Below are 12,069 nucleotides of genomic sequence, written 5' to 3' on the forward strand. Positions count from 1 at the left end.
GTTGAAGGGTTTTTGGAGGGGAAGATGGGTGTTGGAGGGGGGAGGGGTGTTGAAGGTTTGTTGGAAGGGGGAGAGGGGTGTTGAAGTGTTTTTGGAGGGGGAGGTGGGTGTTGGAGGGGAGATGGGTGTTGAAGGTTTGTTGGAGGGGAGAGGGAGAGGGTTGTTGGAGGGGGATAGGGATGTTGAAGGGTTTTGGAGAGGGAGAGGGGTGTTGAAGTGTTTTTGGAGGGGGAGGTGGGTGTTGAAGGTTTGTTGGAGGGGGAGAGGGAGAGAGTTGTTGGAGGGGGATAGGGATGTTGAAGGGTTTTGGAGAGGGAGAGGGGTGTTGAAGTGTTTTTGGAGGGGGAGGTGGGTGTTGGAGGGGAGATGGGTGTTGAAGGTTTGTTGGAGGGGGAGAGGGTTGTTGGAGAGGGATAGGGATGTTGAAGGGTTTTGGAGAGGGAGAGGGGTGTTGAAGTGTTTTTGGAGGGGGAGAGGGTTGTTGAAGAGGTGTTGGAGAGGGTTGTTGGAGAGGGGAGGGGTGTTGAAGGGTTTTTGGAGGGTTGTTGGAGGGGGAGAGGGGTGTTAAAGGGTTGTTGGAGGGAGAGGGGTGTTGAAGGTTTGTTGGAGGGTTGTTGGAGGGGGAGAGGGGTGTTGAAGGGTTGTTGGAGGGGGGGGAGTTGAAGGTTTGTTGGAGGGGGAGAGGGGTGTTGAAGGGTTGTTAGAGGGGGGGGAGTTGAAGGTTTGTTGGACGGGGAGAGGGGAGTTGAAGGTTTGTTGGAGGGGGAGAGGGGAGTTGAAGGTTTGTTGGAGGGGGAGTGGGGAGATGAAGGTTTGTTGGAGCGGGAGAGGGGAGTTGAAGGTTTGTTAGAGGGGTGTTGGAGGGGTGTTTTGGAGAGGGAGCTCGGTGTTGAAGACTTGTTGGAAGGGAAGAGGGGTGTTGAAGGTTTGTTGGAGGGGGAGAGGGGTGTTGAAAGTTTGGAGGGGGAGGGGTGTTGAAGGGCTGCTGAAGAGGGAGTTGGGTGTTGAAGGGATGTTAGAGAGGGAGAGGGGTGTTGAAGGTTTGTTGGAGGGGGGAAGGGTGTTGGAGGGGTTTTGGAGGGGTTGGAGAGGAGAGATGGAAGTTGAAGGGGTGTTGAAGGGTTGTTAGAGGGGAGAGGGATGTTGAAGGGGGAGAGGGGTACAGGTTTTGCCTAAGGACCTATACACTTCAGACATAACTCATTAAGAGTAGTCTGGGACTAGACCTCTTAACTAGAATCATTTAGCCCCAGACACCCAGGCCTTTCTTTAAAACCTTCATTAGGCATGGCCTGCTTTAATTTGAGGATTGTTAAGGTTCTGCTAGAGGCCCAAGGGGACCAAGGACAGAGTAGAAGTTAGAGTGCCCTCCAAAATTCAGTTAACTACTTGTCGTGACGTGACTATGATTAATGTGATGACTCTATTTATCGAATAATTACCTAGTACGTATAATTATTACTAGAGTAACTTAATCATGTGACAATTAACTCATTAGGAATTTGGGGCACCACGTGAAAAGTTGTTTACCGAGTTACTATCTCCCGACTTAAACTCTAAAGATCTATAAATATCTTTTACATTAATAACTGTCAATCATTAATTATTACCTCATCAATAACAGTCAATTATGAATTATTACCACATCAGTCTCATTCTGAACGTCTCAATATTCCTGGATCTGCAAGAACCTTAAAGTGTTGATTCAGCCATACACAAATTGGCTTAATTATTTATTTACTAACTAACTAAATAATCACACAGAAATACATAAACACACACACACGGTATAGGTTATTGATTACTAACATAATGCATTGAAAACAGGTCCCTAGTGGACTAACAAAAGCATGACTGTTTGATTACACAATGAAAGGGAAGGGTAGGTAAGGAGAGGGGGAGACAAAGAGAGTTAACTTATCTTACATACACTACCGTTCAAAAGTATGGGGTCACTTAGAAATGTCCTTGTTTTTGAAAGAAAATCATATTTTTTGGCAATTAAAATAACATCAAATTGATCAGAAATACAGTGTAGACATTGTTAATGTTGTAAATAACTATTGTAGCTGGAAACGGCTGATATTTATGGAATATCTACATAGGTGTACAGAGGCCCATTATCAGCAACCATCACTCCTGTGTTCCAATGGCACGTTGTGTTAGCTAATCCAAGTTTAGAAGGCCAGCATCCCGGAGTCGCCTCCTCACTGTTGACGTTGAGACTGGTGTTTTGAGGGCACTATTTAATGAAGCTGCCAGTTGAAGACTTGTGCGGCGTCTGTTTCTCAAAGTAGACACACTGTAGGCCTCACACTCCTGTTTCTATTCTGGTTAGAGCCAATTTGCGCTGTTCTATAAAGGGAGTAGTACACAGCGTTGTACGAGATCTTCAGTTTCTTGACAATTTCTCGCACAGAATAGCCTTCGTTTCTCAGAACAAGAATAGACTGACGAGTTTCAGAAGAAAGTTATTTGTTTCTGGCCATTTTGAGCCTGTAATTGAACCCACAAATGCTGATGCTCCAGATACTCAACTAGTCTAAAGAAGGACAGTTTTATTGCTTCTTTAAACAGGACAACAGTTTTCAGCTGTGCTAACATAATTGCAAAAGCGTTTTCTAATGAAATGAAATCAAAGTGTATTTTTCACGTGCGCTGAATAGGTGTAGACCTTACAGGGAAATGCTTACTTACGAACCCTAACCAACAGTGCAATTGTTAAGTAAAAAATACGTATTAGGTAAACGATAGATAAGTAAGGAAATACAAAAAAACTGTAAAATGACAGTGAAAATAACAGTATATACAGGGGGTACCGGTACAGAGTCAATGTGGAGGCTATATACAGGGTGTTACGGTACAGAGTCAATGTGGAGGCTATATACAGGGTGTTACCGGTACATAGTCAATGTGGAGGCTATATACAGGTGGTACCAGTACAGAGTCAATGTGGAGGCTATATACATGGTGGTACCAGTACAGAGTCAATGTGGAGGCTATATACATGGTGTTACGGTACAGAGTCAATGTGGAGGCTATATACAGGGTGTTACGGTACAGAGTCAATGTGGAGGCTATATACAGGGTGTTACCGGTACTGAGTCAATGTGGAGGCTATATACAGGGGAGTACCGGTACAGAGTCAATGTGGAGGCTATATACAGGGTGTTACGGTACAGAGTCATTGTGGAGGCTATATACAGGGTGTTACGGTACAGAGTCAATATGGAGGCTATATACAGGGTGATACGGTACAGAGTCAATATGGAGGCTATATATAGGGGGTACCGGTACAGAGTCGGAGACATGTTGAAAATGTCAGTGAAGACGGTTGCTAGTTGGTCAGCACATGCCTGGAGCACACGTCCTGGTAATGGCTTGTTATTGTTGACCTGTTTAAAGGTCTTACTCACGTCGGCTACGGAGAGTGTGATCACACAGTCGTCTGGAACATCTGATGCTCTCATGCGTGCTTCAGTGTTGCTTGCCTCGAAGCGAGCATAGAAGTGACTTAGCTCGTCTGGTAGGCTCGTGTTGTGAATTTGTTCTTAACCGACTTGCCTAGTTAAATGTAAAATAAATAAAAATAAAAAATCTGATATATACAGTGTGAAAATTCTTAATGTTACTATGTTTCCGTTATAACGTCTTTCTAATCATTTTAATGACATCACAAAATAGACATTAATTTCCCATATTCCATCTGTCATCATTCCCAACATTTGGATGTTGAAATATATTGTCCCAATGGTCATTGTTTGATGCTGAAGTTTTTTGGGCAAGAGTCTCTCTGCAACTACTACTACTACTATAGCTCTAATGGAGGTTTCCTACAGCTCTAATGGAGGTTTCATACAGCTCTAATGGAGGTTTCCTACAGCTCTAATGGAGGTTTCCTACAGCTCTAATGGAGGTTTCCTATAGCTCTAATGGAGGTTTCATACAGCTCTAATGGAGGTTTCATACAGCTCTAATGGAGGTTTCCTACAGCTCTAATGGAGGTTTCATACAGCTCTAATGGAGGTTTACTGCAGCTCTAATGGAGGTTTCATACAGCTCTAATGGAGGTTTCCTACAGCTCTAATGGAGGTTTCATACAGCTCTAATGGAGGTTTCCTACAGCTCTAATGGAGGTTTCATACAGCTCTAATGGAGGTTTCATACAGCTCTCAGGGAGGTTTCATACAGCTCTCAGGGAGGTTTCCTACAGCTCTAATGGAGGTTTCATACAGCTCTAATGGAGGTTTCCTACAGCTCTAATGGAGGTTTCATACAGCTCTAATGGAGGTTTCATACAGCTCTAATGGAGGTTTCCTACAGCTCTCAGGGAGGTTTCCTACAGCTCTCAGGGAGGTTTCCTACAGCTCTCAGGGAGGTTTCCTACAGCTCTCAGGGAGGTTTCCTACAGCTCTAATGGAGGTTTCCTACAGCTCTAATGGAGGTTTCCTACAGCTCTAATGGAGGTTTCATACAGCTCTAATGGAGGTTTCGTACAGCTCTCAGGGAGGTTTCGTACAGCTCTAATGGAGGTTTCATACAGCTCTCAGGTAGGTTTTGTACAGCTCTCAGGGAGGTTTCCTACAGCTCTAATGGAGGTTTTATACAGCTCTAATGGAGGTTTCATACAGCTCTCAGGGAGGTTTTGTACAGCTCTCAGGGAGGTTTCCTACAGCTCTAATGGAGGTTTCATACAGCTCTCAGGGAGGTTTCGTACAGCTCTAATGGAGGTTTCATACAGCTCTCAGGTAGGTTTTGTACAGCTCTCAGGGAGGTTTCCTACAGCTCTAATGGAGGTTTTATACAGCTCTAATGGAGGTTTCATACAGCTCTCAGGGAGGTTTTGTACAGCTCTCAGGGAGGTTTCCTACAGCTCTAATGGAGGTTTCATACAGCTCTCAGGGAGGTTTCCTACAGCTCTAATGGAGGTTTTATACAGCTCTAATGGAGGTTTCATACAGCTCTCAGGGAGGTTTCGTACAGCTCTCAGGGAGGTTTCCTACAGCTCTAATGGAGGTTTTATACAGCTCTCAGGGAGGTTTCCTACAGCTCTCAGGGAGGTTTCCTACAGCTCTCAGGGAGGTTTCCTACAGCTCTAATGGAGGTTTCCTACAGCTCTCAGGGAGGTTTCCTACAGCTCTCAGGGAGGTTTCCTACAGCTCTCAGGGAGGTTTCCTACAGCTCTCAGGGAGGTTTCCTACAGCTCTCAGGGAGGTTTCCTACAGCTCTCAGGGAGGTTTCCTACAGCTCTCAGGGAGGTTTCCTACAGCTCTCAGGGAGGTTTCCTACAGCTCTCAGGGAGGTTTCCTACAGCTCTTAGGGAGGTTTCCTATGGGGACCATAGAGACAATATGGGTTATAGAGGTTTTAGGGACCATAGGGACTATATTGACAATAGGACTCTTGTGAAAAGCATTGCACTATCTAGGGAATATGGAACCATTTAGGGTGCGGCCTTGACCTTAAAGTTTGAGATAATCCCCATTGGGAAAAGCTGCCAGCTCAATGTCCAATGAGATTGCTGTTTTATTGCATCGTCAACTAATGTGAATTCAATTTGAAATCATCCAAACATGGAAACACTTCAGTCGATGTCTGGTTAAAACCTAAGTTGAAACAAGACAATTACATATGTTGATGACTTATTTCAAATGTGATTGAAACAGAAACCAACACTGATGCAACTTTAATTGTGTTGATCGGGTGGTGGATGAATAAAATAGAAACAACATTTACTGATCCAATTGACCTTGTGTTTTCTCTCCAGCGTGCTAAGTTGATTTACATTTACACATTTTTAGTCATTTAGCAGACGCTCTTATCCAGAGCAACTTACAGTAGCGAACGCATACATTTCATACATGTTTTCTTCTCTGTACTGGTCCCACGTGGGAATCGAACCCACAACCCTGGCGTTACAAACACCATGCTCTACCAACTGAGCCACACGTGACCTGATTGCCTTCTTTTTAATTAAGTCGACAATCCCTTTACTATGGTCTCGATTCTAGTATTCTCAAACAACATTCAATAGTCTTCAGACATATGATAGTGCTTCTCTTCAGTATCTTCTAGGACATTGGGGCTTGAGATGAGACAGGGGTTTAGCTGGTCTGGCTGTCTTCTGTTGTGATGATAGAGGGGGAAAAAAACAGTTACCTCACCTGGGGTGTGTTTTATGTTTCTCCACTCTCTCTGTCACCATTTATTAAAAGGGTTGCTGTCAATTCTGTATTTTATTATTTTTTTTGTCTGTTTTTTAAGCTGAGACGTGGTTGGCCTTACTGTCCTCTTTGAAACCTTTTTGAACTAACTTTTTTGGGATGATATGTCTGTTTATACATATACTTGTTCTACGACGTAGTTGAATACCTGATTGGCTGATTGGCTGAAAGGGCATTCTAGAGTGTGCGTTAATTGCAGATATACAGACTGTTGGATAAATAAGTAAATAAATAAGTAAATAAACATTTTGTTGTTATTTACTCTTTCAGCTCCTATGTGTGGTGGTCAGCTGAGAGGGCCTAACGGTATCATCACATCACCAAACTACCCTGTCCAGTACGACAACAATGCTAACTGCACCTGGGTCATCACCGCTACAGACACCACCAAGGTATGGTCTCGCATTGCTAATGCTATACGCTAATACTGAAAATGCTGTGTTAATATTGCTATGCTATACTATGCTATACTATGCTAATACAGTACAGTACAGAACTGACATGCTAAATACTAATATTGACTGCTTCATGTTAATGTTGCTATGCTATGCTACGATTTACAACAGTCTGACATTATAATATGGAAATGCTATATGCAAACATTGGATATTTAATGGTAATGCAATGCTAGCTACGCTAATACTTACTACTGTTTATGTTGCTACTTGTTTGTTTGCTAGTTGTGCTATCAAAACCTGTTAAGATCATATGGTTTAATTGAAATGTACGGCACTTGGAATCAATAATGTGTCTTCAAACCATCCCTATAATATGTCTCCAAACCATCCCTTTAATATGTCTCCAAACCATCCCTTTAATATGTCTCCAAACCATCCCTTTAATATGTCTCCAAACCATCCCTTTAATATGTCTCCAAACAATCCCTATAATATGTATCCAAACCATCCCTTTAATATGTCTCCAAACAATCCCTATAATATGTATCCAAACCATCCCTTTAATGTCTCCAAACCATCCCTTTAATATGTCTCCAAACCATCCCTTTAATATGTCTCCAAACCATCCCTTTAATATGTCTCCAAACAATCCCTATAATATGTATCCAAACCATCCCTTTAATATGTCTCCAAACAATCCCTATAATATGTCTCCAAACCATCCCTTTAATATGTCTCCAAACCATCCCTTTAATATGTCTCCAAACCATCCCTTTAATATGTATCCAAACCATCCCTTTAATGTCTCCAAACCATCACTATAATATGTCTCCAAACCATCACTATAATATGTCTCCAAACAATCCCTTTAATATGTATCCAAACCATCCCTTTAATGTCTCCAAACCATCACTATAATATGTCTCCAAACCATCCCTTTAATATGTCTCCAAACCATCCCTTTAATATGTCTCCAAACCATCCCTTTAATATGTATCCAAACCATCCCTACAATATGTATCCAAACCATCCCTATAATATGTATCCAAACCATCCCTATAATATGTATCCAAACCATCCCTATAATATGTCTCCAAACCATCACTATAATATGTATCCAAACCATCCCTTCAATATGTCTCCAAACAATCCCTACAATATGTATCCAAATCATCCCTATAATATTTCTCCAAACCATCACTATAACATGTATCCAAACCATCCCTTTAATATGTCTTCTAACTATATTCTTTCCCCACATTGTCAGATTCATGCCATCATAATGTATGTGACAGCGTGGGCATCGAGGCTAAAACCCATAGTAATCCCCACCCAGTTGACTACTTTGACTGCATTAAAATGATGCTCAATGACACTGCCCATGATTAAAGGTCCTTTTGGACAATAGAGGCTCTATCATTCTACAGTATTATGGTCAAATCATGGCCGGTATCCACAAAGCATCTCAGAAAAGGTCATACGAATCAAATCAAACTTTATTTGTCACATGCGCCGAATACAACAAGTGTAGACTTTACCGTGAAATGCTTACTTACAAAGCCCTTAACCAACAGTGCAGTTCAAGAAGAGTTAAGAAAATATTTACCAAATAAACTAAAGTAAGCTTAGTGGTCATAAGTATTTAGCCATATAATTGTGAAATAGGCCTTATGTTAAATCAGTTCCAAAAGTGCAAGAGAGGCTGTTACATGTAGGTCTAGATTATATATGTATTGATCATATAGAGAAGCTGTTACAGATGTTTTATAGATTACGTTTACATTTTAGTCATTTAGCAGATGTTCTTATCCAGAGTGACTTACAGTAGTGAATGCATCAATTTCATATTTTTTTTTTCATACTGGTCAAATCAAATCAAATGTATTTATATAGCCCTTCGTACATCAGCTGATATCTCAAAGTGCTGTACAGAAACCCAGCCTAAAACCCCAAACAGCAAGCAATGCATGTGAAAGAAGCACGGTGGCTAGGAAAAACTCCCTAGGAAAAACTCCCTAGAAAGGCCAAAAACCTAGGAAGAAACCTAGAGAGGAACCAGGCTATGAGGGGTGGCCAGTCCTCTTCTGGCTGTGCCGGGTGGATATTATAACAGAACATGGTCAAGATGTTAAAATGTCCCCTGTGGGAATCGAACCCACAACCCTGGCGTTGCAAACACCATGCTCTACCAACTGAGCCACACAGGAACGTGTGTTGATCATATAGAAGCATCAATTCATTCTTTTAACAACTCCAAAACTGTTGCATGTGTTCCAGGAACCACTGACTCACTGCATGTTTCTATTATCAAGACACCTGCTGGTAACTCTTAACTGGTTAGGACAGCTCATGAGGTAAACATCGTGGGAATCTTATGACAAAAGATTTGATTTTATTTTTACACATAAGAGTAGGAGTAAAATGTCTCTATTGTCAGCACTTACGACCAATTGTCTACTCTGAGACGCTTTGTGGATACAGGCCCAGACCTGCTTTTCCTGTTAAGCGCCATGTGTAACAACACACAGAGATAGCACTGTGGCTGTATTGGACTAGTCAAATCAAAATCAAATCAAATGTATTTATATAGCCCTTCTTACATCAGCTGATATCTCAAAGTGCTGTACAGAAACCCAGCCTAAAACCCCAAACAGCAAGCAATGCAGGTGTAGAAGCACGGTGGCTAGGAAAAACTCCCTAGAAAGGCCAAAACCTAGAGAGGAACCAGGCTATGAGGGGTGGCCAGTCCTCTTCTGGCTGTGCCGGGTGGAGATTATAACAGCACATGGCCAAGATGTTCAAATGTTCATAAATGACCAGCATGGTCAAATAATAATAATCATAGTAGTTGTCGAGGGTGCAACAAGTCAGCAACTCAAGAGTAAGTGTCAGTTGGCTTTTTCATAGCCGATCTTTGAGATAGTCAGATACAATGTCCTGCAAAAGAGCTGGTACAATGTCCTGCAAAAGAGCTGGTACAATGTCCTGCAAAAGAGCTGGTACAATGTCCTGCAAAAGAGCTGGTACAATGTCCTGCAAAAGAGCTTGTACAATGTCCTGCAAATGAGCTGGTACAATGTCCTGCAAATGAGCTGGTACAATGTCCTGTAATAGAGCTGGTACAATGTCCTGCAAAGGAGCTGGTACAATGTCCTGCAAAGGAGCTTGTACAATGTCCTGCAAAATAACTTGTACAATGTCCTGCAAATGAGCTGGTACAATGTCCTGCAAATGAGCTGGTACGATGTCCTGCAAATGAGCTGGTACAATGCCCTGCAAAGGAGTCGGTACAATGTCCTGCAAAAGAGCTGGTACAATGCCCTGCAAAGGAGTTTGGAAGTAGTAGCAGAAGAAGGATAGATCAAACGAATCAGCCAGATAGGACTTCACCAACAGAAAGATAGATTGAAAAGCATCTGTGGTGAGGGAGAGGAAGAAGACAGGAGACATATGGAGAGCTATTTAGACAAGAGGATATCATAAGAGAGATTTAACCACTGTTACAGAGATGACTTCAGAGGTTCAAGGCCACAGTGCTAACAAATGTCTTCCTCTGAGCTCAAACAAATGTTTTTACATATCTGTTCACTTAGCATTGTGGATGAGTCAGGAACATAGTATGAGGAGGGAGGGAGGAGGAGCGGGAGGAAGAGAGGGAGGAGGAAAAGGAGGAGGAGGGAAGAAGAGAGGGAGGAGGAGAGGGAGGAGGAGGGAGGAAGAGGAGAGGGACGAGAGGGAGGAGGGAGGAGGAAGAAGGAGAGGAAGGAGGAGGGAGGGAGGATGAGGGAGGAGGAGAGGTGGGATGAGGGAGGAGGAGAGGAAGGAGGAGGAGGGAGGATGAGGGAGAAGGAGAGGTGGGATGAGGGAGGAGGAGGAGAGGTAGGAGGAGAGGTAGGATGAGGGAGGAGGAGAGGGAGTTAGAGAGGATGACTCACACATAAAGTGACAAAGTGCACGCATACAGTAGACACACACACACACCCTTGGGTACACTCCACTGGGCTCTGACAAGAGTCACAGGGTTTGAGCCAGACAGTGGCACTTTAGCCTGTCTGTCGCTCTGCGTCCTGACCAGATGAAGATGGAGCGAATCTGTTGTTTCTCAGTAGAGACTAAAGATAGTGTTCTATATCTGCTTGGCCCTATTTACCTCCAAACCACACACACACACACACACACACACACACACACACACACACACACACACACACACACACACACACACACACACACACACACACACACACACACACACACACAAGCACAAGCACACCCCAAACCACACCGTCACGCCTCCACATGCAGCCAGAGGAAACATTACTGTAGGTTAGAAAGGAGTTTGAAAGTGCATCCCAAATAGAAATATATACCCTTTGTAGTGCACTACATTTGACTAGGGCCCATAATGTCCCTGGTCTAAAGCAGTGCATTATGTAGGGAATAGTGGCTGTTTAGGACTCAGCCCTGAGATAGTGGCCATTTAGGACTCAGGCCTGAGATAGTGGCCATTTAGGACTCAACCTGAGAGAGTGGCCATTTAGGACTCAGCCCTGAGATAGTGGCTGTTTAGGACTCAGCCCTGAGATAGTGGCCATTTAGGACTCAGGCCTGAGATAGTGGACATTTAGGACTCAGCCCTGAGAGAGTGGCCATTTAGGACTCAGCCCTGAGATAGTGGCTGTTTAGGACTCAGCCCTGAGAGAGTGGCCATTTACATGAATTCAGTGAAACGCGCACTAACACAGCGTTGACTTTCAATCATTTTGGCCGGCTAATAACGTAACCACCAATCAAGCAACATTCTGAACGTTCACGTTATGTTGCTGCAGGATTATTTTCTGTGACAATACTGGTGAATTTAAATCCTACACCTGTATGTTTGTTTGTAGGATGAAACTGCATTTTATCTGGTGATCTGACCCACAACAGCCTTCTCTCTGTCTCTCTCTCTCTGTCTCTCTCTCTCTGTCTCTCTCTCCTCTCTCTCTCTCTCTCTCTCTCTCTCTCTCTCTCTCTCTCTCTCTCTCTCTCTCTCTCTCTCTCTCTCTCTCTCTCTCTCTCTCTCTCAATTTACATTAGTGAGTATGTTTACCATAGGACAGAATGTAATTAGCATTTTAATCAACCTTTTCATGTGGCCTCTGCACTCCCAGCACAGAAAACATTAAGAATGTGACTGCCGATGTGAAATGGAAGACTAGACATCACTTGGCCTTTTCCTTATTTTGTTAATAGTATGTTTATTTCCATTTACTTCCCTTGTTTTTTCCTTCTTCATCCTTATTTACTGACTTTATTCACGTTCATTCCCAAGATATAATCTAAATGTATCATTTATCTCTTATTCAACTCATCCTTCATTTTCTTCTGGGTAGGGAAAATTTTATGTTTTATATTTCTCTCTCTCTCTCTCTCTCTCGCTCTCTCTCTCTCTCTTGCGCTCTCTC

At 43.0% G+C, this 12,069-nt stretch overlaps 1 protein-coding gene and 1 non-coding gene across 2 annotated transcripts in view; one reads left to right on the plus strand and one right to left on the minus strand.

Annotated features, from left to right (window-relative positions):
* Positions 1–12,069, plus strand: part of csmd2 (CUB and Sushi multiple domains 2) — an 854,766-nt gene that overhangs the window by 410,753 nt on the left and 431,944 nt on the right. Inside the window, 1 exon segment of the mRNA XM_082961372.1 lies at positions 6,495–6,616. Coding sequence (XP_082817498.1) covers positions 6,495–6,616 — 122 coding nt within the window.
* trnat-ugu (transfer RNA threonine (anticodon UGU)) lies at positions 5,880–5,955 on the minus strand. Its single transcript has one exon. It is a non-coding gene; the product is annotated as a tRNA-Thr (tRNA).

The sequence above is a fragment of the Salmo salar genome, chromosome 14 (genome assembly GCF_965601325.2).
Source record: "Salmo salar chromosome 14, fSalSal1, whole genome shotgun sequence".
Classification (NCBI taxonomy): domain Eukaryota; kingdom Metazoa; phylum Chordata; class Actinopteri; order Salmoniformes; family Salmonidae; genus Salmo; species Salmo salar.